We start from the raw sequence: 22,562 nt of genomic DNA, 5'->3' as shown, positions 1-22,562 counted from the left end.
GGAGTCAGTTCAGGGTGGGAACCTGAACTCCCTTGTCTACAGATCAAAGAATGGCAAGGGGTAGAGCAGGACCAGTTATGGCACCTCAGTAACAAGGGCATCACTCTGCAGAGTGCAGCTTCCGTCTTTAACTGGAAAGCCACCTAAGGCACTCCTCCTTTGCATGCAGTGACACACTATTAGAGTCCCTAGGCTCAAGGATGCCCCTTTGGAGGATATCGTCACGTGCCCCTGCCTGTTCACTGCAGTGAGAGAAGGGGTCCAAGATTATGGAACCCCTCTTCCCCAGAAAGAGCTGCCCTTATCCTGCACAGTCTCATGTCAGCATGAAGAACTATTGTGGTTTGGCCCAGGCCGGCAACAAAGGCCCACATGGTCACTCTATCACCCCTTCCCCCCCTGGGCTGGGGAGGAGAATGGGAAGGAAAAGGCAAAACTTATGGGCTGGGATAAGGACTGGTTAACAGAACAACAAAGGAAGCAAACAGTAGTAACAACAATAATGCTGATAAGAGAATTTACAAAAACAAGGGAATACACAGTGCAATCTTCTCACTGCCTCATGCCCAGCGCTCCCCCAGCAGCAATTCACCTCCCCCCATCCAGCTCTCCCACTCCAAACCCAGCATGACATCACGTGTTATGGAATACCCCATTTGTCTGGCCCATTTGGGTCAGCAGTCCCAGCTGTGCCCCCTCCTTGCTTCTTGTGAAAATTAACCCTATCCCAGCCAAACCCAGGACAAGAACACAAACACGGTATATGTCCCAAGTGGTATTTTTACAAGTGTGTTTGGGCTGATATCGGAGATACTGTTGGACTGTGTCAGACCAAAAGTCCTTCTACATTAGTACCCTGTCTTCAGTAACAGTAAAGAGGACAGCAGGGAGGAATATAAGCAAAACAGAGTCTCTGTTGTAATACTTAATTCTCCAGTGATTTGAAGCTGAAGGATCTCCTGAGCCAGAGCTGGTAGCTTCTTAATTGAAGACACTCAGTTTCTCTTCTGAGAGTTTGTCTTATCTCTCAGAGTATTCAGACTTGGGCATCTGCAGTCTTGTGGTAGTGAGCTCCACAGTTTAGCTCTTCACTGTATTTACATTGCTTTAAAAAGAGTACAAATCAGTCTAACTCTTTTCCAATTCCCTGTAGTGCTTGCATTAAGTCAGCAAATAATCACAAACCTGTGCTACTTAAGCTTACAGGGTCCCACCCCTATTTAGATACTTCAGGGTTACTGAGCAGAACACAAACAACTACATGCACTCTCAAAAGTAATAGAAAGGCTCTGCTAGAGGCAGGAAGCAGCAAGGGGCAGGGAGACCTGTTGCACAGGTTAAACACTGAACAGAGCCATACGAAGACAGTATCTGACATTCTGCAATGGGTTGTTGCACAGGAACAGACCAAAGGCAAAGTAATGGAGTTAACTTTCCACAGAGCCTGTGGAATTTGCTGTTACAAAAAGCATGAAGTCAGAAGCTTAACAGTATTTTGGAAGGTCTAGGCAATAATGTGGAAAATACAGTCTAAGTCATAAAAGGGAGGGACTAGCAGGAAAGAGTAGCCTAAGGATGCAGATACTTCTGCTGTAAGGCAGAAGCTCCATCTTCCAACAGAAAGTCACCAGAAGCATCCCTCCTGGGCAGGTTGCTTCATGAAACCTCAGCACAGCTCCTGGGAGATGCAGATCATCGGCAGGTTAGGTCAGAACATTTTCCTTTGTGCTGTGACCTATAGAGTTCCCAGTACTAAGCTTGTCCAGAGGCAGAACTGTGCATGTTCATTGGGAGCTGTGCTAGACTCAGAAGCCAGGATTAGAAATGGAAGGAATAATGTATGTGAAAGGGTAAAATCTTTGCTCAGAATGCAGTATTTCTGGCAACATGGATGTCTCCTGTGCCTTGTCCATTTTTGTGGATGACAAATGACTCAGATACCTTTCAGAGGGGTTTTGAAAGTGAAGGTGATATTCCAGGCTGCTAGTGGAGCTTGTGCTTCACCAACCACTTGTAAGGTATTGAAGCAATAACATTTCTGCAGGGGAGAGTGCACACTGCTCTTCTGCTGCTGCATGACTTTGGGCGTGAGGGATAAAGGAGGTTTTGCAACTTACCTCTAGCACTAGCCATGCCACTTGACTTTTTTCCGCCATTTCCCCTCCAACCTGACTTTGATAAAGCACCTCCTTTTGGAGAAGTGACCAAATATAAGTCCTCCCCAATATAAGCAAATGACATATGGTCTCCTTGTCCAAGATCACAAAAGAGCATTAGGAAAGCCAAGATGCTCCAGAAAGAGGGAGAAAAATGGAACATCTGACTTTTAGTAAAAACCAAGCTGCCACTGCCAGACACTAATGAACAGTTTGCTGGCTTCAACTTCTTTGATGATTAAACACCATCTCCTGTTCCCGTCATTCTTGAGAAAGAAATTAAAGGACAAAACAGTTCTGAAGTATGTTTCATTTTACAGAGGGGGTAGGGGAAAGAAGAGGAATTATTTTTAAGGGGAGGAGACAGGATGTGCCTGCAATCAGTTGCAAAGAATTGGAACAGTGTAAACTGTACAGGAGAATACATGAAGGGCAGAGAAAGACAGCCACAGTTCTTCCTTAGCAAGCTCATTTAAGAAAACTACTTTGCCCTCGTAAGGGATTGTCCATTTCCATGCAGATAAATCAAAGGGTCCCAGACCTTAACAGCACCAGTTAATGTGACAAGTAAATACCTGATAGCAGTCTTTCCAGCTCTAACACAGCACAAAGTCTGCCCAGACTCTCACCTTTGCTTAGGGCAGGTGGCAGTAGCTCTTATACTTACTGTACTTTTCATGGGGAGAGTATTCTGCTAAAACACTGCTTTCATCTTCTCTTTTGGTGCAAGCTAGTGCCCAGTTTACAAGTCTGAAGTTGTGCCTGAGAGTTGTTATACGTAAAGTGACAACTATTTTAGATACTGCCCTTCTCCCTACATTTCAGCTTAGCAGGAGAAAAAGCCACAATCTCTTTCCACCTCCCCTAATTTTGGATAGCCAGATGTCAGCACAGGCGTGGGGATCAGGAAGAGCACCCTCCACCAGCAATGTCTCTTCCAGTAATGCAAGGGGACAGGAACAGTTGACTTCTAGGATATGCTCTATGCCCTTCTGTGCTGCAGATCTTTGTGCTCGTGAACTCATTTTCTTTAGGAGCTGAGAAGTACTTTGCATGGAGATGTTCCCCTCACTAATCTGATCTACTTTTGTAGTAATTTGCATGTGTTTAATTGCTGAATGCATGTCCAGAAACTGGGACAGATATCAGCTATATCCTCAACAACTAAAGGCGTGAAAGTAAAGCGTCACTTTGTTGCCCTATTTTTCACCTGCCATGCCCTATCTCTGCAGCACCTAGATTGGTGATGGTGCTGCAGGTGCAAGACAGAGGACATATGTAGCTGTGTCCTAAGCCAAAAGGGCATTGATCTGCCCATGACAAGGCTTTCAGACTTCTGAGCCTGTATATCAATGCCCTATCTGAGCAGGAGGCAGCACCATATGTCATCTGCTTAACAGCCCCAGTAATGCTGGAAGCAGAGGTCAAGAGGAGAAAGCCAGAACTGATGGGCACAGGGATCAGTGTCACCTGCTCTATGAGCACATGGAAAACAGCAACCTTCTTCAGTGTTAGAGGCAGCAATCCCAAAATCACCACCTGCAGCATGACATCTTCCTCAGGTAAGCACTTAGAAAACAATGCCAGGCATTTTCTGTTCTTCAGCCATAAAATCTGTGAGCTACTGCATACCCTTTCTGCAGGTCTAGTCTCCTCACTCAGTTCCCCATGAACTAGTAGCTGGACAAACCCCAGAGACAATTGTAACCCGAAAAAGCAGGATTATTTGACCTTCCCATTTCTGCATCACCAGCTAGCTTTCACTCCAAACCTCATCATAACTTGAGAAACTGCCTTTCCCAGAGAGAAACCACTTAATGAGAAATAGTCAGACTCATTTTTGGATCCTATACCTTCCCATGCCAAACCAGCACAGAAGGGCATGCGTTGTCCAGACAGCCAACTAAGGGCAGAGAAGCAAGGCCATACATTAAGTTCAGAAAAAGGTGAGGCATGACTTTGACCAGTTTTCAGGCAGAAGGTCAAAGGGATGGTGCTTACACTATCTTCTCACTAACAGATGGGCTGGGAACTAGTAAGGATTCATTGTAGTACCAGGAGAGCTAAAAACAGGTAAGATGCTCACTTAAACAAGGAAGCAGCTCAGGCAGAAAGTCCCCAGCTGACTAATTTTTTTCTGGAAAATGGTAAGTTAGAGATGTGACTGTCTTGAGACAGTGCAGGGAGGGCAGCAAGCTGACTTCCACCTCCATGAGAAGTACAATATATGTTTTCCTAAGTGAAGTCCATCCCAGGAATGTCATGGGTCCTACACAGTGCAGGTAACATGAGTTCTTCCCCCTCCTGGAGATCTTTAAATGCTTATTGATTACATCTATATTCTGCTAGTGCATCAGACGCCTCCAAATGGCTTCATCAAGCCTTCCCAAATCCCTTCTCTCTCTTACTGTATTTACTTAAGGCAAAACCTTAACTTAGTCCGTTTTGTTGATTCTCTTAACCTCTCTCCAGGTGTGCACAAGGTCATCCATTACCACAGTGTGAGACACACAAGCATTAATGCACTGTCTCTGTGGAGTCTCACAGAAGTGTTATGATCATGCACTGCATAACTGGGAAAGGGAGTCTGAGGGCATGATTTCTGGTTTGAAGTACCTGGTATTTTAAAACAGATTATGCTGCCATAGGCTTCTGCTGATCCATGACAGGAAAACACAGTGCTTTCAGAAAGGCCATCTTTACCTTCCACTCTTTGCCTGCATTAATCTAGTATGCTGCACAACTGCCTTCTGCACACCTCAAGCCATGGGTCAGTGCAGGTGCCTGTATCCCACCTCTTCTCCTTCTCTCTCCCACCTGGCTTCTCCAAACTCATATTTTCATACTTTCCCAACACTACCCTTACTGCCTTACAGCATGTGCTGCCAGTCCTCCTGCATATACATATGGGCATATCTAATATACAGCCATTACAGCTCAAAAATGTTTTTATTAATCACTTTGTATTTAATTAAACATGCAACAACTAGCCTATTAGAGTAAATTAAATTCGAGTGAGACATATGAACAGTGACTAGTGAAGATGTCAGTTTCTAAAGCCCTTAGAAGAATGGGGGAAAAAAATTGGATTGTGTCAAGGGAAAGGTGATGCTGGGAGACCAATGATACTCCCTAAAACTTTTCAAAGGGGTTTCACAGCCTCTGCATGTATCCTTAGAGAGTTTTCACTGTGCAGTGATTTTCTTACCTCTAACTTGCTGAGAGATGCTCACTTCAAGTGGTTAAAACTCAGTAGGCTTTCTAGCAGGTGCAACCTGGTAACGGAAAAATGTAATTTCTCCAGAACATTCCCAGAACTCTTCACTCCTATATACCTTTTTATATTTAAATGAAAAATCCTCTTCACTTTCACCAGATTTACTGAACACCAATCCAGCCAGACTCTACCCTAAGCAGGAGAGGTTCTGCAGCCCTCCACATAGACACTGACCAGTAGAGATCACGGGGAAAAACGGCTGAAGAAATGCAGAATTAAAGCAGTTAAGTGGCTTAGTAGCCCATTGGAATTAGGTACTCTAGAACTCTGGGTATCAATTTCAGCTCACTCAATGCTATTCTAGTTCTGTAGGAGACTTTGGGCACTTTCACCTATGCCTCATTTTCTCACATGTGTAAAAATAAGACACTGATGCCAACTTCACTCCATGCTGCAGTTTGGGATCCCCATATGTTTAGGCAAGTGCGAAGTGTGTAATGAACATGTGAATTACTTTTTCTCCCTGGGGGAAAAAAAAATAAATAGAGCTTGTCGTGCCCTGTAGCAGTCAAGACCACCAATGCAGTTTGGGACTGCATAGGTAAGTAATCATGTTATGAATGAAGCAATATTACTACTATACATGGCAGAATAAAATGGCATATATACAGCTTTGAGCACTGAAACCATGAAAGTCTCTGCAGCAATATCAAGGTACACAGTGCTTCAAAGACATGTTTTTAACTTACAGAAGGAAAGTTTGATATTCCAGTCTCCAAAACCACAAAGGTGTCATTTCCCAGAAGGTAGCCAGTGGAAAAACAAATGCTTTAAGTGATGTAAAATAACTAGCACGTCCTAGGTGGAACAATCACCTCAACTAGGCTGGCACAGATTGGCTTCACCAAAAGGTTAGAATGGTGTTTATTTCTTGTGGAAAGCAAAGTTTGATCATGTAGGAAGGATAACTGGGAGTAAGCACATTTGCTGCTGAAATGCAGAAGAGCAGAATGTTATTTCTAGCAGTAGGACTCCGTTACGTCAAGGGTGGTCTCCTAAGGGTAGAGGATGGCAGCCCTGTGGTTTGAAAAAACAAGGACAACTTTTCAACAAGCCCAAGAAAAGTGGATGCAAACTACTGCACTTGAACACCCTAAGACTCCTGCACACAGGGACTCAGTTCTATATCTGAGATGATTGCTCCCACATACAAATATTCTGCATAGCTGTATCTGTGGCCCCGAAGTTGGCATACTCAGTAAGATTGAATTATCATTAGAGAAGAAGGCTAGCAATAAACTGCTTCAACTGTAGTGTGAACAGAGCAGTGTATAGCAATGCTGGGACAACCAAAAAGTACAGGAGCATCAACTGATCTGTTCTAGGAAACAATTTCTACTGTCAAGGCTACTGAACAGACAGTGTATCATCGTGGATTTAGTCTACCTTTGCCTCCATCCATGGGTTAGTCTGCCCTTGGTTATGCCAGTGTAAAGTCCAGGGAACCTGTCCAGGCTGACACCAGCAGCAGTGCACGCAATATGGCCCATACTATCATTCTTCCTCTGTAGCAATTCAAGTCTTGGCTGCAGCATCATAAATCTGATGGACGGGTGCAGTGTAGTTAACTGACAATAGCATTCAAAGTGCAGCTGTATGAAACACTCCTGATTCTGCTGAACAAGTCAAGCTTATTACAGGATGCATGAAGGAAAAGGAGATTTCAGCAGTCTGTGGAGGTCCACAGGCAAGAAGACTTTGACTTCACGGCCAACTGGATGGCAGAGAACAAGCTGCAGTCTCTGTCCATGCTGAGTGAGTGCTCTCTGCAGTACCAGGACCAACAGTCTTGGAGCCAAGGAGCTCTATTTGCAGAGCTGGCTGAAAGTTACTGGCACGGAGCCCATGCGAGCTCGGTAAATAAAGTATCCAGATAATAAAAATACCCAAAGGCACTGTTAAATTTTTCTGAGGGTTCTGATACAGCCAGTAATATCGAGAGGGAACAGAAATCTTGCAGACAGGAACAGGGGCAAACCCATCCTTCCAGAAGAGTGGAACACAAGGCACCTGGTAGGTCTGACATCTCACAGCCTGTAAGGCTTAATAACTGTCATTTACAGGGGCAACAGCTGAAAAGGAAGAGCGTTTGTGTTCCAGAACTAGATCAGGACTCATGAAACCCAGGGTTGGACAGGAGCTTGTGAATTGCAAAACCTCAAGTCCCCTTGAACCTTAGCTGCAAACTCTTGATGGATAAAAGGGTCAATACTTTGTGTACCCATGACTTTGGAATGCATCAAAGGGGATGGACAGGCTGCCTTCCTCTGCAGTCACACTGAAGTTAAAGGAGATACTGTGGTCGCAGGTTCCTGCAGTAGAAAAGGGAGATGAGGTCCAACCTGTAAGCAGTGAGTATGTTTTGGGTTTGCTTCCCTCTTCACTAGAGCCTCAGATGTGAGCTCAGTGCACCCTACAGAGAGGGGGCAAAGGATGTATAAGACGACATACTCCAGCCTGGTGACCCACTGCACCCTGGCACAGATAGTAGGAGGCCAGCTGTGCACACCTTGCAAGCAATGATGTGGAAGGGCCTCGTGAATCTTGCTTTTTACTCCCTCCTCTGACATTTTTCTGGCTGGAGCTGGGCTGAGACTCCATTTGTGTCAGGACAGCAAAGACTACCCACATTTCATCCTACACGCACACACACCCTCCTTCCCCAAATGATCCCTTGCTACTGACTAGAGAACCTTTCTGGATCTCCAGACAGCTCAGCAGATCCTCTTCCTTTTACCATTCCTTTTCCTTGAATGTTCATTTTTCTCTGTAGCCTAGCAACTCAGCACAGACTCAGAATATTAACAGCTCCTGTCCCCACACACGATCTTCTCCAGAGGCCTGAAAAATGTGGTAGCAGAAAGGATGAGAGAGGTAGGAACAAGCACGAAAGAGGTAGGGAGCACGCAAGGAGTCTCTAACAGCATTCAGAAACAGCAAAGCTATTCCGCTGTCGTATCTGCCACCTTCACTTAACATGTACATAACATATAGAGCTATATATAGCCCCCTTTATTTACATATTCAAATAGCAACACGACACGCACGCACTTGTATTTGAATCTACGTTCTATATTGAGGTGCTTTTGCGCACATATATTCTATTGCTAGATGATTTAAATGTATATATGACAGGATGTCAGAAGGTCAGATTCACAAGATCTAATTTGATTTTCAATCAAAGCAGATGAAGTTTTAACTTGTGGGAAGACACGTTAGCATTCCGCAGTAAACCTCTCCAATGCTGCAGCATTGCTATTGAAACAGGTGGCAGTTTGAAACACTGCTCTCAAATACGGACAGCTTTTTTATATATATATATATAAATATATAAAGGCTGTGGGAGTTCTGCCTGTGTAAAAACCTGAATAAAAACTTAGGCAGGAAAGAAAGAAAGTAATTTTTATCCTGGGCAAAGTTTTCTGCAGTAGCAATCCTATCTACTACAGGAATGCTGGGGTGCTAGCTGAAGTGGTTCATACCACCACCATACAACACTGGCATGTTCAGATCTAAAGATAACTTGGCTGATACAGGAACAGATGGAGCACTGTTCAGCTGAAAGCATGCTGCAAACTATATAGCCATGGACCCTGATCCTCTCCAACATGACTTCTCTCCTACCGTGGGGTGGAGTCAGCTACGAAATGCAGAGTGAGCTTAGCCTCTTCAGTCAGAGCACAGAAATGTTCTCATTTGGGAAATCGCATAGTGAGCAAAACATGTGAACTCTGTTTCTCAATATTAGAGCAGGGTTGAGTCAGCCCTCCTGAGGCTTGAACTTGTGATACTGGAGGACTTGCAGAGCTGCTCCTTAGGGATAACAGCATCATGGAAAGATGTACAGGGGGGAATTGTTTGCAACAAGCATTGCCACCACATTTTATTTGCGCTGCAAAACCCAAGGTCTAGGCTAGGAATCAGCCAGCCTACACAGCAGTTTTGCCGTAACTAAGAATTTCCAGTTATGCAGACAAAAGCTTTCTTCAAACTCTACCATTAAGATATTATATGTATGCTACAAGACCCCCAGGAATAAACAAGCACGGTAGAACAGAAAGCCTCAGGGGCAGAGAGTCATTCTCTAGTCCAGCAGTTCAGAGTCTTTCTTCAACGGAGAGCTTTCAAGGTTTCCGCAGTTCAACATCTACTGATCTACATACATGGCAAAATCATGTAACTCATCCAGCAAAAATGTTTCATTCAAGGACATCATTAATGATGAAAACATCAGAGCCCTTCAGCATAAACACAGTAGACCCCTCTATAGAGCAAGGGATGAAGCTGTCCCCTCTCACACCTCCAGGCAGTACAGTGGCAGGGACCTGGCAGAACTGCTGATTTACCAGGCTGCTCTGCTACACATGCACTGAGTCCTTGAGAGCTTTGTCTCAGAAGGAATTCCTGGCGCTTTGTGCGGAGCTTAGCTTTCAGCTGGCCACAACATTCAAAGAGACTGTATGGTGATCTCTGGGTTGTTACTTAGCAACTTGACTTTAAGGTGTAGTGAATTTACTGGGCTGTCTCTGCAGTCAAGCAACATCAGGACCAGGAGCATAGGGAGAATTTTGTCATAGGAGTGGGATAATCTGTGAAATATTATGGAAGACAGATAAGATTTTTCCCTTCTACAAGTTGCCATAAATGCAGTAAATATTGACATATGAGTCACACTGACCTATTTTGTGGTTTTTGAGCCAAGACAATCTCTTTGCAACCAATTTCAGAATGAATGAATGGGCCCCTTCACAAGTTTGCTTTATTCTCACATATTTTGTGCAAGAACCCTACCTTCTTGTGGAAGGACCATCCTTGTCTTTGAGGCAGAAAGGGACCACTGCTTGTTTAAAACTGAGCTTCCACTCCTCCCTACCATCACACTGCAGAGCACCCCAGGGGCCAGATACTTGACTTGTCCTCATGTACTACCTTAGTCCAAGGGGTCTTTCAGCACGATCAATGGGACTTCTGTTAAAGAAAAGCATCATGTGGTGTGAGCAGATATCCACATTTGATTCTTGACTATTTAGACTATATCTATGCTCGTGAAAGTCAACCTCAGCAGACGCAGAATGCCACCACTGCAAGGGTAGACAAAGTAACCTCAAATGTAGCAGTGGCAAATGAGTCCCTGACATCTGCTTTGTTGCAAAGATATTTCTAGGAGTTCATTTCTACTCTTACCATCTATGTAGATAAGCCACAGAGCAGGCAGTTGTACCTCCCGCCTGCAAAAGAGACCAGCTCAAAGCTGCGATGTCTAGAGAGGTTTTGAGGTTACTCTCCAGCCCGCTACAACCATCTTTTTATTTCTCCAAAGATCGCTCTAGCAGAAGGAGAAGTCTTCAAGATATTGTTGCTTTCCTTCAGCTAGCCAAGGGGTTGTGTGTTTATGCACAAGCTACTTCCTATTGCTGGAGAAGCAGAGACATGAGAAGGCCACCAAGGTGACTACATGTAACTGAAAGCAGTGTGCACAGGACACTGCACACAACCGTTGTGCAGGACTGCCCTTTGCATTCCCTGGTAACTCTCTGTTGAGGAAAATGCTGCTTCATGTGTACAGAACTGCCGTTGTTTGGTTTCCCAAGCAAACAGCCATCAATGCATTGCAGCCCTGCACACCAGGACTTGAAGTGACAATAGCTGCATGACCTACTGAAGCGATCAGCAGCAGAGGAAGGTGCAGACACTTGCCAGCTCTGAAGAAAACTTCCATCTCAGCTGTGTTTTTTCAATACCTTAGTTTAAATCACAGCACAGAAGCCCCTAGCATGTGACAAACGCACATAACCCCTACCTGTCCATGCCAGTACAGAGACCGGGTATATCTCACCCCAACTCAGAGCTGTACCACTCTTACCGTACCACGCTGGTAGGATCTGTCCCTTCTCCAGCACCAAGACCCCACAGCATCCTCTGCTACCTGCAACACTACCATCCCAGGAACCCACAGCAATCCAACAGGACTACAGCCCCTGCAGTACACCTTACAGCACACCGTCATTAGCTCAGCACTAAAGCTGCCTCTTAGTTCCACCATATTTTGGCAGTCTTCAATATTCAGCAGCCTTAAATACCAAGATGTAATGTATACACACACATTCAGTTCAGATATCGCAGCGTCACAGGGCTGGAGATACCCTAGGCTGCAGGGAAACATTTACCGCACTGGAGTGTCGTGTCATACTTGTATCTCATAGCATATAACTCCAGAAACTTCTGACTGTAGGATTTAAATGCTTTAACCTTTGCTTTTTTAAAACCTTTGGATACACAGGGACATAGAATAGACTGACTGGGAAATATCTGTATGTCATTTCTCCATGGAAAAGAGATGGCAACATAACAGAACACTTTTAGTTAAGAAAAAATGCTGATATATTTGAAAAGAATATATGGTAGTATAAGGTACATCATAATAGCAGAAACCTCTTCTTTAAAAAATATTGGGTTTTTAAAGCTCAAGACATCTATACCAATGGAAAATTCATTTCAGTTTGCATATTGCAGCAAAGTTGTTTCTGTCCATTTTTGCAGGCATACAGAGGGTCTGCTGAGGGTCCTCAAAGGCTACTGGCAAAGACGCATCAGCCTCAAGGAAACTAGGGTTTGACACACAATTTGACCGTGAGAACAGTTTGAGAATGCATTGGACATCATGCATCCAGAACAGAGATCCCACGTGGATATACATTTTTCCTGCCTTTTGCTTCCCCTTTCCTGAAAGGGCCCAAAGGTCAAGAGCTCTGACCAGGAGAACATACAGCCTGAGAAGCTGCTGTGTTGTGTGGCAAAGCAAGCCTCTCATATGTAGCCTAGCCATCCACACTGCCTTCTTTCATCAACTACTCCCAGCATACAGCAGACTCAAGCAGAAATACTACTGTGCATGGGTTACACTGAAATTGAGATTCAACTAGTCAGTGCATATTCATGAATATGAATACAGAACAGTGAAACAGAACTGCAAAGTCTGATCAGGACAGATTCCACTACAAAGGCTATTTCAAGCATGCCTAATAGATGGAAAATTTGATGCAGTGAGAAGAGTGATGCCCCACTGATGATGACTTAACAAGTTGTAGTATGAAATGTCCTGGTCAAGAACACACTTACACACAACCTGATCCATTTTCTTTCAGGTTAAAAGTCAATTTAAAACCCTTGCAGCTCATCGCTATCTTGGGACGTGCTTTACACATCTCTAACAGGGAAAACTCCTTTGCCAGACAAGACAGCTTGTTTTTCAAACAAGCTTCGGGAAGTTGGGAAATAATAGACATGAAGTCTCCTTGCATAACCCCCAAGAGACCCCATGCAGCATGAGAGTGTGAGTGCAGTTACTCCGACAAGACAGCAGTGTGGCAACAGGTGACACAGGAGAAGGGAGAAGGAGGCAATGAAGCAAAACATCAAGGTCAGCTTTGTCAAGCATCCTGCACCAACCTCTAACCTACCTGCACTGCAGACTGTGCCCAGCAAATGGTATTGCCAATCCCACAGGCATCGTTCCTTTAACATGTATATTCCTGCAAATGTTTCTATCTGGAAGCACTGTTTCTTACACTAGCCCTCTACAACAATCCTCTTGTAACTTTTCAACTTGTCACCAGGTTTATAAAACTTTAAAGCTAGTGCTATAACAAACTGAAACAATGTTATTGCAGATGTAGGAGAGCATCTTGGGATGAATAAATTATAGGAGCCACAAAGAAATCATAACTGTAACGGCTGGATGCTTTCAGCTGTCTACGGTGTGCAGATACACAGGAGGGAGCAGGTTTAGGACTGCACAAATCATAGGGCAGGAAAATTGAAGCGTTATGAAGGGTAACCATCTCTTATTTCAAACACATACAAAACTTCTCGTTGTTTTCTGTATTGAAATAGTTCATTAACACATGAAGGGAGTCTGAACTGTCTGGTACTAGAAAAATATGTCCCCAAAGATTACCTAGAAAGAGAGAAGTCTACAGTTGGAATTATTAGCCTCTAGTCCTATGGTGCAGCAAGTAAAATAGATGCTGAACAGGCCAGCACTCAGCTAGCTGTTGAAAGGACATGCAGGAGTGGGGTAAGACTTCCAGCTTCATCTGAAGCCATTGGTATTGGACACCATCAGAACTGGATCCACCAAAGCAGGTTGGCTGAACCAGAGCATTAAGCTGGTAGTGACTTTTGGCAGATCTCAGGCCACATACCACAAGGACAGAAACCTGCATGCTGCTTCACCTGCAGAGTGACTTGAGCTCCACACTGCCAATGCTTTCCATTCACCTGGGTCAGAAGCACTGCTAGACTCCTAGTAACTTCGGTACCGTACTAAGAGGTCTGAACATAGGACTGTCCAAGTACCACTATACACCAACAAGCATCTGTAAATACCTGCATGTTGTTCCATGCTTACTTCAGTTCAACCACCTGTATGTAGCAAAATTACATTTACCAGATAACTTATCCAGCCCACTTCCTTTAATGAGACCTAGGAGATACCATCCTTCCATTCTTTGTGGATCACCTGAGCTACTGAACATCATTATGAAGACGTTCCTCCTTTCAGCCTGCCTTTAAATCCCCAATTTGCAAATTCATACAGGATGAAAAGACTCCAGCTAGGCCTTTCATCCTCGTGGATCAGCACTTCCCAGAGGGTCTGCCAGTCAATTGTGCCCTCCCCAATATCTATTTTGCCTGGCCCCTGGCATCCTTTCCCAGGCATTTCAATTGATGTCACTGATCTTGGCTCAGCAAATAACCCTTCTAATCACTGACAAGAACAGAGGCTGCAGCTCAGCGTTGCTTAGCAGGGCTAAGAGGAGTACATGGTAATAAAGCATTATGCTAGCGAGTGAGCTTGAAAATACGGCTGACCACACACAGGCAGCAGCTACAATGAACAAGAAGGTGCCATTTTGTTTAAATAAGGGCTGTAGTTTTAGTCCCTCATCATTGGGAGATCGTTACAAAGCCAGCACTGTACCTATGAACGTCCTGCATTCTGGCATGACTCCATCTTCTGAGCTGTACCATGGCACAGTATCTGGGCATGGTCCTCAAGGAGGTGGAGATGAATCGACTTTGTATAGCAAGGCACCGGGACACACACAGCATTTACAGGAAGCTGCAAAGCATTCTGTATATCAGAGTGTCTGGGAACCTCCAGCATAAAGACACAACTGTGTTGCATTTGCAGAGTGCCCTATATCCTCCAGGATTGAAATGTCACCACATCATCATTTTGGGAATACAGCTCCCATGGGATTGAAGGCAAGCAGTGCTCCTTAGATCACGGGTGGAGCTGTATTCCTCAACAGCACCACATCCAGCTGGACTCCTGTAGAAAACAACTTTTTGAATCATACTATGGCTAGTCACTGACAGCACTTGTTCCCCACCATCACACAGCCAGCAGACGCTAAGAGTCCCAAGGAAATGCATGGGATAGCTGGGGGGTCTCCTCAGCCTGCCCAGCCCCAGCACCAGGGCCATTGTTCCCAAAAGGATGTCTGAGGATTAATTAATTATCCTACAAGGGGCAGTAAGTAATAACACTCCTCGTGGAACAATAGAAGCTATTTGGTTGCCATGACAACCCAGCTTCACTTCTGTGCCTTTAATTTATTCATTGCACAGTCCCTTTCCCAGTCACAGATGATGCCAAAAAATGCCTTGTTTTTCTTGCCAGTATCTGTGTCCAGAGCAGGGGTAAGACACAGCCCTTTCCCAGGGGCATCTGTCACACAGAAGAATGATGCACACAAAATCCCTTCGGCCTGGAAGCGTACATCACATGAGAACTCTTCTGCTCCCTAAATGTTTATTCTTTAAAATTATTCTGATTTTTCAACCCCTTTTTGAAGCTGCCTCACCATGGGGCTTATAGATCTTGAGCTTGAGTAGTTTCTTGCATATAGCCCCTTTGACCCCCATTCCCCCTCACCCCTCCCCAACAGATGTAGGAAACATGGGCAGGAGATTATGCTTGACTTTGTCAAGTCAAACAGAGAGCCAGGAAGGAGAATAAAAAGCCCAGAAGAGACGTGTCTTCGCAGTATCAACAGGGGCATGGCATGGACAGTGCCTGATGCCCAGCCTGATTACAGCGTGCCACAACCATTAAAAGATTCAATATGTCCATGAACAGTGCTGCCCGAATTCTGCAAGTTCCAGAGAAGCATGTGGATGAAGGTCCGTGCCAGGAATCCTGCTCTTACATGCACCACACAGAGATATTACTGTTGCTCTTTCACCCCAGCCCTGAGCACACACATTTGCCCCAGTCATCCTGCGGCAGAGGGAAGGTGTTCACTGGAGAGGGGAGAGCATTGCATTCACATGGCAATGGTTGAAAGCATTGCTAAGAGAATAGCTACTAGCCTAGGGCACAGCATGCCTGACCACGGCCTTTCACAACAGGTGTATGACAAAGAACTTGATCAGCCTTTACAGTCCATGGACACATCTTCAGCAGGAGGTTCATCCTGAATCAACCTCTGCAGTACTCAGCTGTCTTCTCAGGTCTACACAGGAGGATCAGGGCAGTTGCTACAGGTAAGCTGAGGATAAAATCTCTCAGTCCCTCCCAGTTATATTTGTGCAAGCTTGGATCTTAAGCTACAGGTCCAGACCCCAAATTGTTCATGCTGGCTCTAGCAAGCAGGGTGGCAGCTGGTTCACCACATAGGAAAATTCAGGTCCAAGTTGAGACCAGGAGAGGAGACGACTCGAAGTTCAGCTCTGCCCTGACAGGCAAGATAGATAGAACTAGGTTAAGCCATCTGGCTCTGCTACGCTGAGCCTAACCTCAAGCACAGCTACCCAATGCAAAGGGGACACAGGTCTGTACCTGAATTTCCGACTGTACACACTGTCCAGTGTCACTGTTACTAGACTGAGGTCTAACATGCCATGCAGGTAATTACAATAGTGGTGGAATGATAGCAGATAGTCTGTGAAAGATACTGTTCCACATGAGAACCTGAAGGTTCATAGATGGCCCTTCACCCTGGGTCTTATCAACGTATGCATTCAGGATTTTCAAGCAGTTTGGAAACCAAAATGACTAACCAGATTGTCTCGCCTCCCCTCCTCCCCCCATACAACAGCAGAATACCTGGTGGGCCAGAGAAACAGGGCACAAGAGTCCAGAAACAGATAAATAGGACAGGAGCATTGGGAGACCAAGGTTTTAATTGACTTGAAATGCAAGAGTTCTAAACAGGCCTAGGATTCACCTGCACGGGTCAGGAACCGAGGAGCAGGACAACTGCTGCCAGAAGGTCCCTGTCAGCCTTCCACTCCACTCAGCCTCTTAAAAAAGAGAGGAGTTTGGAGGAAAAGCCTCTGAGCAGGAGGGAAAGAAGATTAGGTAACGATCAGTGCAATCGATGTCCTCTGCTGGGTGCTAAGGGCTTCACAGGGACAGGTAGCACAGGTCTGGATGTGCACCCAAACCATGACCAAAATAATTAACAATTTTCACCCCAAACCATTGCTATCTGAGCAGCTAAATTTTTTCTTCTCAGCAATATGAAAAGCTCCAGTCTATCAATGCCACCCAAAATCAGATCTCCATGCGATGTCTCCCTTTCCAGTACAGATCTCCAAAGCAATGCCAAATTACCACCAGCAAACATGAAAGCCACTGACTATTTTTCAACTTGGCAGGGACAGGCTGACTGTAAAGCCAGCACTGCCTTTGCATCAACTGAAAAATACAATTCGCATGTACTCTTTTAGGGCATAAAGCATTAAAGGCTCAGAGAGGTGGCTGTGCAACCAGCACAGAAGTACAAGGGATGAGAATCTACTCTGGATGAGATGCCACTAGCTCTAGAGATGCCAGCAGAGATTCTTCATCCACACCAGGAATACTTCAGTGTGCTGGTATAGACACTTACTAACCCTACTAGAATTTACCCCACAGTAAGAAGTGTTTACCCCACATTAGGAAGTGAACTACAGACTTTCACCATGCCCACCCACATCACAAGTACCACCAGCAGGATTAGGTGTGTACCACAGAGGTACCACATGCCAGTTCTGTCTTGCAAGTGTTGTTTCAGCGACTTCAGGATTGTTTCAGCGACTTCAGGATTGTTTCAGCCTGGGGCTGGGCTGAGGCTGGACAGGCAGTCCCAGTGACACAGGCCACTCAGCCAGTGGGAGGAGCAAGGCTCAGACTGAAAACAGTATGCCGAGAAAGAAATTTGGAAAAAAAAAAAATCTCATTTCCTATGGTCCAGTGAAGTGCTTGATTTTCTTTTTCATCGCACTACATGTGGAGAAATCATCCTCAAATTCCTTATGCTTTAGTGAGAAAGAATTCTGTCATAAATCAGAGTTCCCATCACCCCTCAAAATTCTGTGTCCTAAGCAGAAGAAAAAAATACTTCTTCGGTGCCAGACAAATGTCTGTCTTCCTCCAACAACTGCTCAGCTGCAGGGAAGACCTGTAGTATGAGGTGAAGGAAGCAGGGGTGTGACTACTTTGCTTTTCAGAAGTGCACCCTGAGATCTCAGGTGGCTCCAAGGAGCCATTGTCTTGGAAGCACAACTCAACCAGAAAATGGAAGAACAGTTTATTAGTCTTTATTTTTCTTTTCAAACTTACCATGTTGACTTCAGAGATCTGGTCAATGCTGGAGATATGGATGCTCATTCCCACTGTGACAGGGTTACCTGAAATACAAATGGATTGGGTTAGGACCATAGTCAAGCCCTCTACCCTTATCTGCTATTAAAGAATTGCCTAGAAATGCATGAATATGATTTGAAGCAGACTCATATTCCCCTAGTATCAAGGATTTCCAAGTCACATGTGCTCAAATCATTAGCGCAGATTTCTATAACTCCCAGCCTTACAGATTCACCCCTAGGAGTAGTGCAGGCTAAGCTTGATTCTTTAATTCCTGGAAGTTAATTACCCCCTAGTTATACAATTATCTCTGGTTCTTCCAAATAATGCCTTCAGAGACCATCAGTATGCTCCCAGTGGGCTTGCATAAGGTGTTGCTGATTGACCATACAAAGAACATAGCGAACAAGGCCCTGCAATACATGGGCAGGAAAGATACTCCATCTCACTCCTCCATCAGTCTGTCACTCTGAGTGTTCAGCCTGAAAACCCCAAGTGAATGTTAATACCCAAGATACCAGACAAGCACAGGAACCAGATCTTTGAAGTGAGAAAGCAGCATTTGTATAGTGACTTTCCAGAGCAGAGCAGTGCTTGTATTAGAGAACAGATTGCCCATTTTGCCATTGCCGTCAGGGTACATACCACCCCACATCCTCTTGCCTGCAGCCGCAGAGCTGTGGTAGACATCTGTACACAGGTTTGCTGGGAAACTCAGATATTCCCTTATGCAGTGACCAAGCTACCGTCAGGCCACACTCAGTGCCACTGACTGTGGCATGCAAGATGAGCTCGTGAAGAAACACCACACAAGGGCAGTCACAGCCAGACCTATTGCCCTCTCTCGCCCAAGTGCAGCAAGAGCTGTTTCACCACTTCCGACAAACCTGTGGAGTCAGGGCAGAAACCAGACGTTTCAGCCAATGCTTCCAGATGTGCAGGCATGCCAGCTAGATCCAGACTCGTACCCAGTTATGCCTAAGCCATTCTGACTAGCAGCTCTCACAACCAGGCAACAGGACAGACTTTTCAGTGGGATTAAAGCCACGTAAAACAAGTTGCAGAGATACACATCTACTATCAAAACCAGAAAAAAACTCCCATACCTTGAGATGGAGTTTCTGCATGCTACCCCTCTCCTGTCATCGCCACAGACCCAGAACCAGAGCACAAACCCAATCCCAACACAAGCAAAGCCCCTTTTCTCCCACATGCAAGGTGGGAAACAATACCTTGCAATGCAGTGCTAGAAAGGGAATGGCAAGCAGTTATGCCACTCAAGGTATTAACTCTTCCATGGACTCATTAGTAGATCTAAGCGCTGAAATATTTACAGATAATCATGAAATGGCTTAGGAAGTAATTAGGAGATTGGGGGAAGAGGGGAGAACCACACAACTGGAAATAAAGTGATTTTTTAATTATGTGTTACCAGAAGTAGAGAAGTAGTGTCATTAGGGCTGCCTTGTGATTGGGTATACTGTTAACCAAGACCCTCTGCTGCAAATTAAGTGGCATTATCTTTTAATGGAATATGAACAACACTGAAAACATCGGAATCAACAACTGTAATTAGGCCCCACTATGCAAATCTCCTTAAAGAGGCAGTGCTCTTCTCCAGCACTCCTGGCTCGCTGGCAGGGGTGCTGGAGGCAGGGGTGCTCAGGAGACCTTGCAGACCTGCTGAAAATCCCTACATGAGCACACTCCTATCCACATCTTTGCTGTACTGCTAAGTTCATCTTTCACAAGGGAACCAAGTGGGAAAATAACCAAAAGTCACTCCGAGGAAAGCCGATTCTCATACATCCTTCCTTGCACCAGAGGCTGACAGTGGCACAGGAAAGCTTTTACCGAAGTCTCACTTTGGTATTTTGTCTTCTTTTCTGAAACTAGGGCCTCGTGATAGAAGCCATAGCAGGAGGAGGAAGTCACCTCTGCCCTGAGAATCTTGCAGGCTAATTGGTTACAGGAGGAAAGACAAAGCCATGCACAGGGCTGCAGCAGAGCTGGGGAGAAGCCTGCTCGCAGTTCCTAAGCCTTTCTGTTACGCAGTGTTGTTTCCTCCAAGAGTTGCGCACTGCCTGCTTTGTTTCCAGTCTGTCACCACCAGTACCTGTGTCACTGTGGTTATGTGTCCCCTCCTTCCTCAATGCAAAAAGTGGTTCTTCCTCCCCGCCACGTGTAGGAGACTCACTGAAACCAGCAGGCTGGCTGATTATAGTAGGGGAGCACCAACAGTGGTGATATACGTATATCTGTCAAATACAGAGCCTATCCAGTCTAATCTATCTGTCTAGACATTTGTGCTGCGTTCATCACCATGGTATCCGAGTGCCTGAGGTCATGCAGTGACTCAGTGTCAGAGCCACGGACAAGACCCAGACCTCCGGACTCCCAGCTCCAAGACGAACACTGGAGTGGAGATCAGCTACGCTGCTCCCGGTCAGCCTGGACTCAGCTGCACCCAGCTCCCGTGCGCAGTCAGCAATGTTCCTCTTGGCCACTCTGGGCACTGCCAAGACCTGTACACCCTATCTATGATGGCAAGTGGAAGGCTCCACTGTCTGCTTGCAGCCCCTGGGGTGTGTGTGCCCATCAACCCACAGGCAGAAGCATGGATTTGTCATACAAACACTCCAAAGATGAAGGTATGCAAAGTCCTGCCTCTACTGGACCTACTCTTAGCTTGTTTACAGGGAAGCCATTTCACCTTCTCCATCCCTGTTGTGAAGACTAGCTCGCAGTCTCCTCAGGACAGGGATGCAAGAGCATGTACACAGCCAACAGAAAAAGCATGCCCTACCTCCTGCTGCAGCCTAGCAAAAAACTAGACCGACTGGTGTCCAGCATTCAGGCTGTTAAGTAGTACAAAAAATAAGCAAAGGACATCAATTCTGCCAATGTTAATAGCTTCAGGCAAGAGGGACACAAAAGTAGGGTATTTAAAATGTGAGATAACGTCATCTGTAAATTTGTCCAAAAAGACAGAACTTTGCATTTGTGGATTTGAGACAAGGCAAAAGAAGAAAACCTGATACTAAAGGTCCATGCTTTTATCCGTGCCTTGCCAATGGGTGCAAAAAACTAGACCTTCTCTGCTTAAAGAAAAATAGTTATGCCTAGAAAAGATTTGTAGGCAAGACAACAAGTGAGGAAGTGTGAGAAATTGTACCACTTTCACCAGTGAATGGCATCCTCACACGTCCCTGTTTCTTACCACCACTGGAGAAATCACCAAAATTTTGTCCTGAAAGTAGTTTGATGCCTGTGAAAAATGTACTTGGAAAGTTGGAAGGGAAGCAAACAAAGGAGTTATAATAAAACCTGTCCTTTTTCTGCAAGTGATACTTGTCAAATATAAAAACAGTCAAGGTAGAGAACAAGTTGTGCTAATCTGCAATATTTTCCCAGCAACCAGTTATTACTTTCACATTTTATTTTATAATGCTTAAAAGCCCCAGAACCTAGAATCATGTTGCTACAGAAGTAATTCCCATGGCACAACTGCAGAGGAAAGGTGATTGCAGCCTGGATGAGGACATCTCTTCCAGATCTCAGCGTGGTACCTCAGCTGCAGAGAGCAACGAAGACAACAGCACAGAAATCAGTGCAATAGGTCTCCAGGCAGTGGGTGCTTAGTTGGGCAACTGCCCTGTACTAAGGTCCAAGCTGCCCTCTCTTTACTCCTGCCCAAGAAAGTTCAAATAGAACAAGCTTGGGTTTCTCTGCCACCAGATCTCCAACTGCAATACAGACACAGTCAGGAAAAACTCAAAAATGTGGGCAGATAAAACAGAGCTTAATTTATCATCCACTGAAGACACGCCATTTTTATGAACTACAGCCAATGCTTTGAGGATCTAGTTCATGCATTTCTGACCATGTGAACTCAGCAATACTGGCAGAGCCAAGGTTTGCAGTTGCTAAGGGACAGGCATCAGCCTCAAACCTACCCTTTAGCCTAAACTACAGGAACAAAGGCACTATCAGGGATCTTAGGAGGTTGCACAGCCCACATTTTTCAAGGAAACAGACCAGAGTTTCTTTAGACCACCAGTGTTAGAAACTCCACAGCTCCCCTGGACAATCTCTTCCTGCATTTCACTACACTGAAGGCTTTTCTGAAATACCCAGACTAAACCTTCTCTGCAGTAAATGTAGTTTTGTCTCTTCATTTCCTCCAATGATAGCGAAAGAATAAATCAGTCATCCTTCCTTAACAACAGCTTTTGTGAACTGAGAAACCATGACATCCCTCTTCCTCCCCCACCAATGCCGTCTTGCCTAGATTAAATGCACCTGATTTCTTCAACCTCTCCTCAGAGGTCATGTTTTCTAAAACTCTGACAATTAGTGCTGCTCTCCTCTGGCCTCTTGCCAATTTGTCTGCATCTCTATTTTAAAGCATGGTATCCAGAAACCAGCCACTGAAACAAAGGTGACATGACACCAGTTCAGAAACAACAAAAAGCAACCTCCCATGTAC

At 45.1% G+C, this 22,562-nt stretch overlaps 1 protein-coding gene across 2 annotated transcripts in view; it reads right to left on the bottom strand.

Moving 5' to 3' along the window:
• The window catches only part of LOC104329533 (gamma-aminobutyric acid type A receptor subunit theta), a 77,453-nt gene that overhangs the window by 31,403 nt on the left and 23,488 nt on the right, over window positions 1-22,562 (bottom strand). For both annotated transcript variants that reach the window (XM_009934660.2, XM_009934659.2), the window contains exon 3: window positions 18,050-18,117. In XM_009934660.2, coding sequence (XP_009932962.1) covers window positions 18,050-18,117 — 68 coding nt within the window. The remainder of the gene's footprint in view (window positions 1-18,049; window positions 18,118-22,562) is intronic.

The sequence above is a fragment of the Opisthocomus hoazin genome, chromosome 14 (genome assembly GCF_030867145.1).
Source record: "Opisthocomus hoazin isolate bOpiHoa1 chromosome 14, bOpiHoa1.hap1, whole genome shotgun sequence".
Taxonomy (NCBI): domain Eukaryota; kingdom Metazoa; phylum Chordata; class Aves; order Opisthocomiformes; family Opisthocomidae; genus Opisthocomus; species Opisthocomus hoazin.
This window is presented reverse-complemented; position numbering and strand designations above follow the sequence as displayed.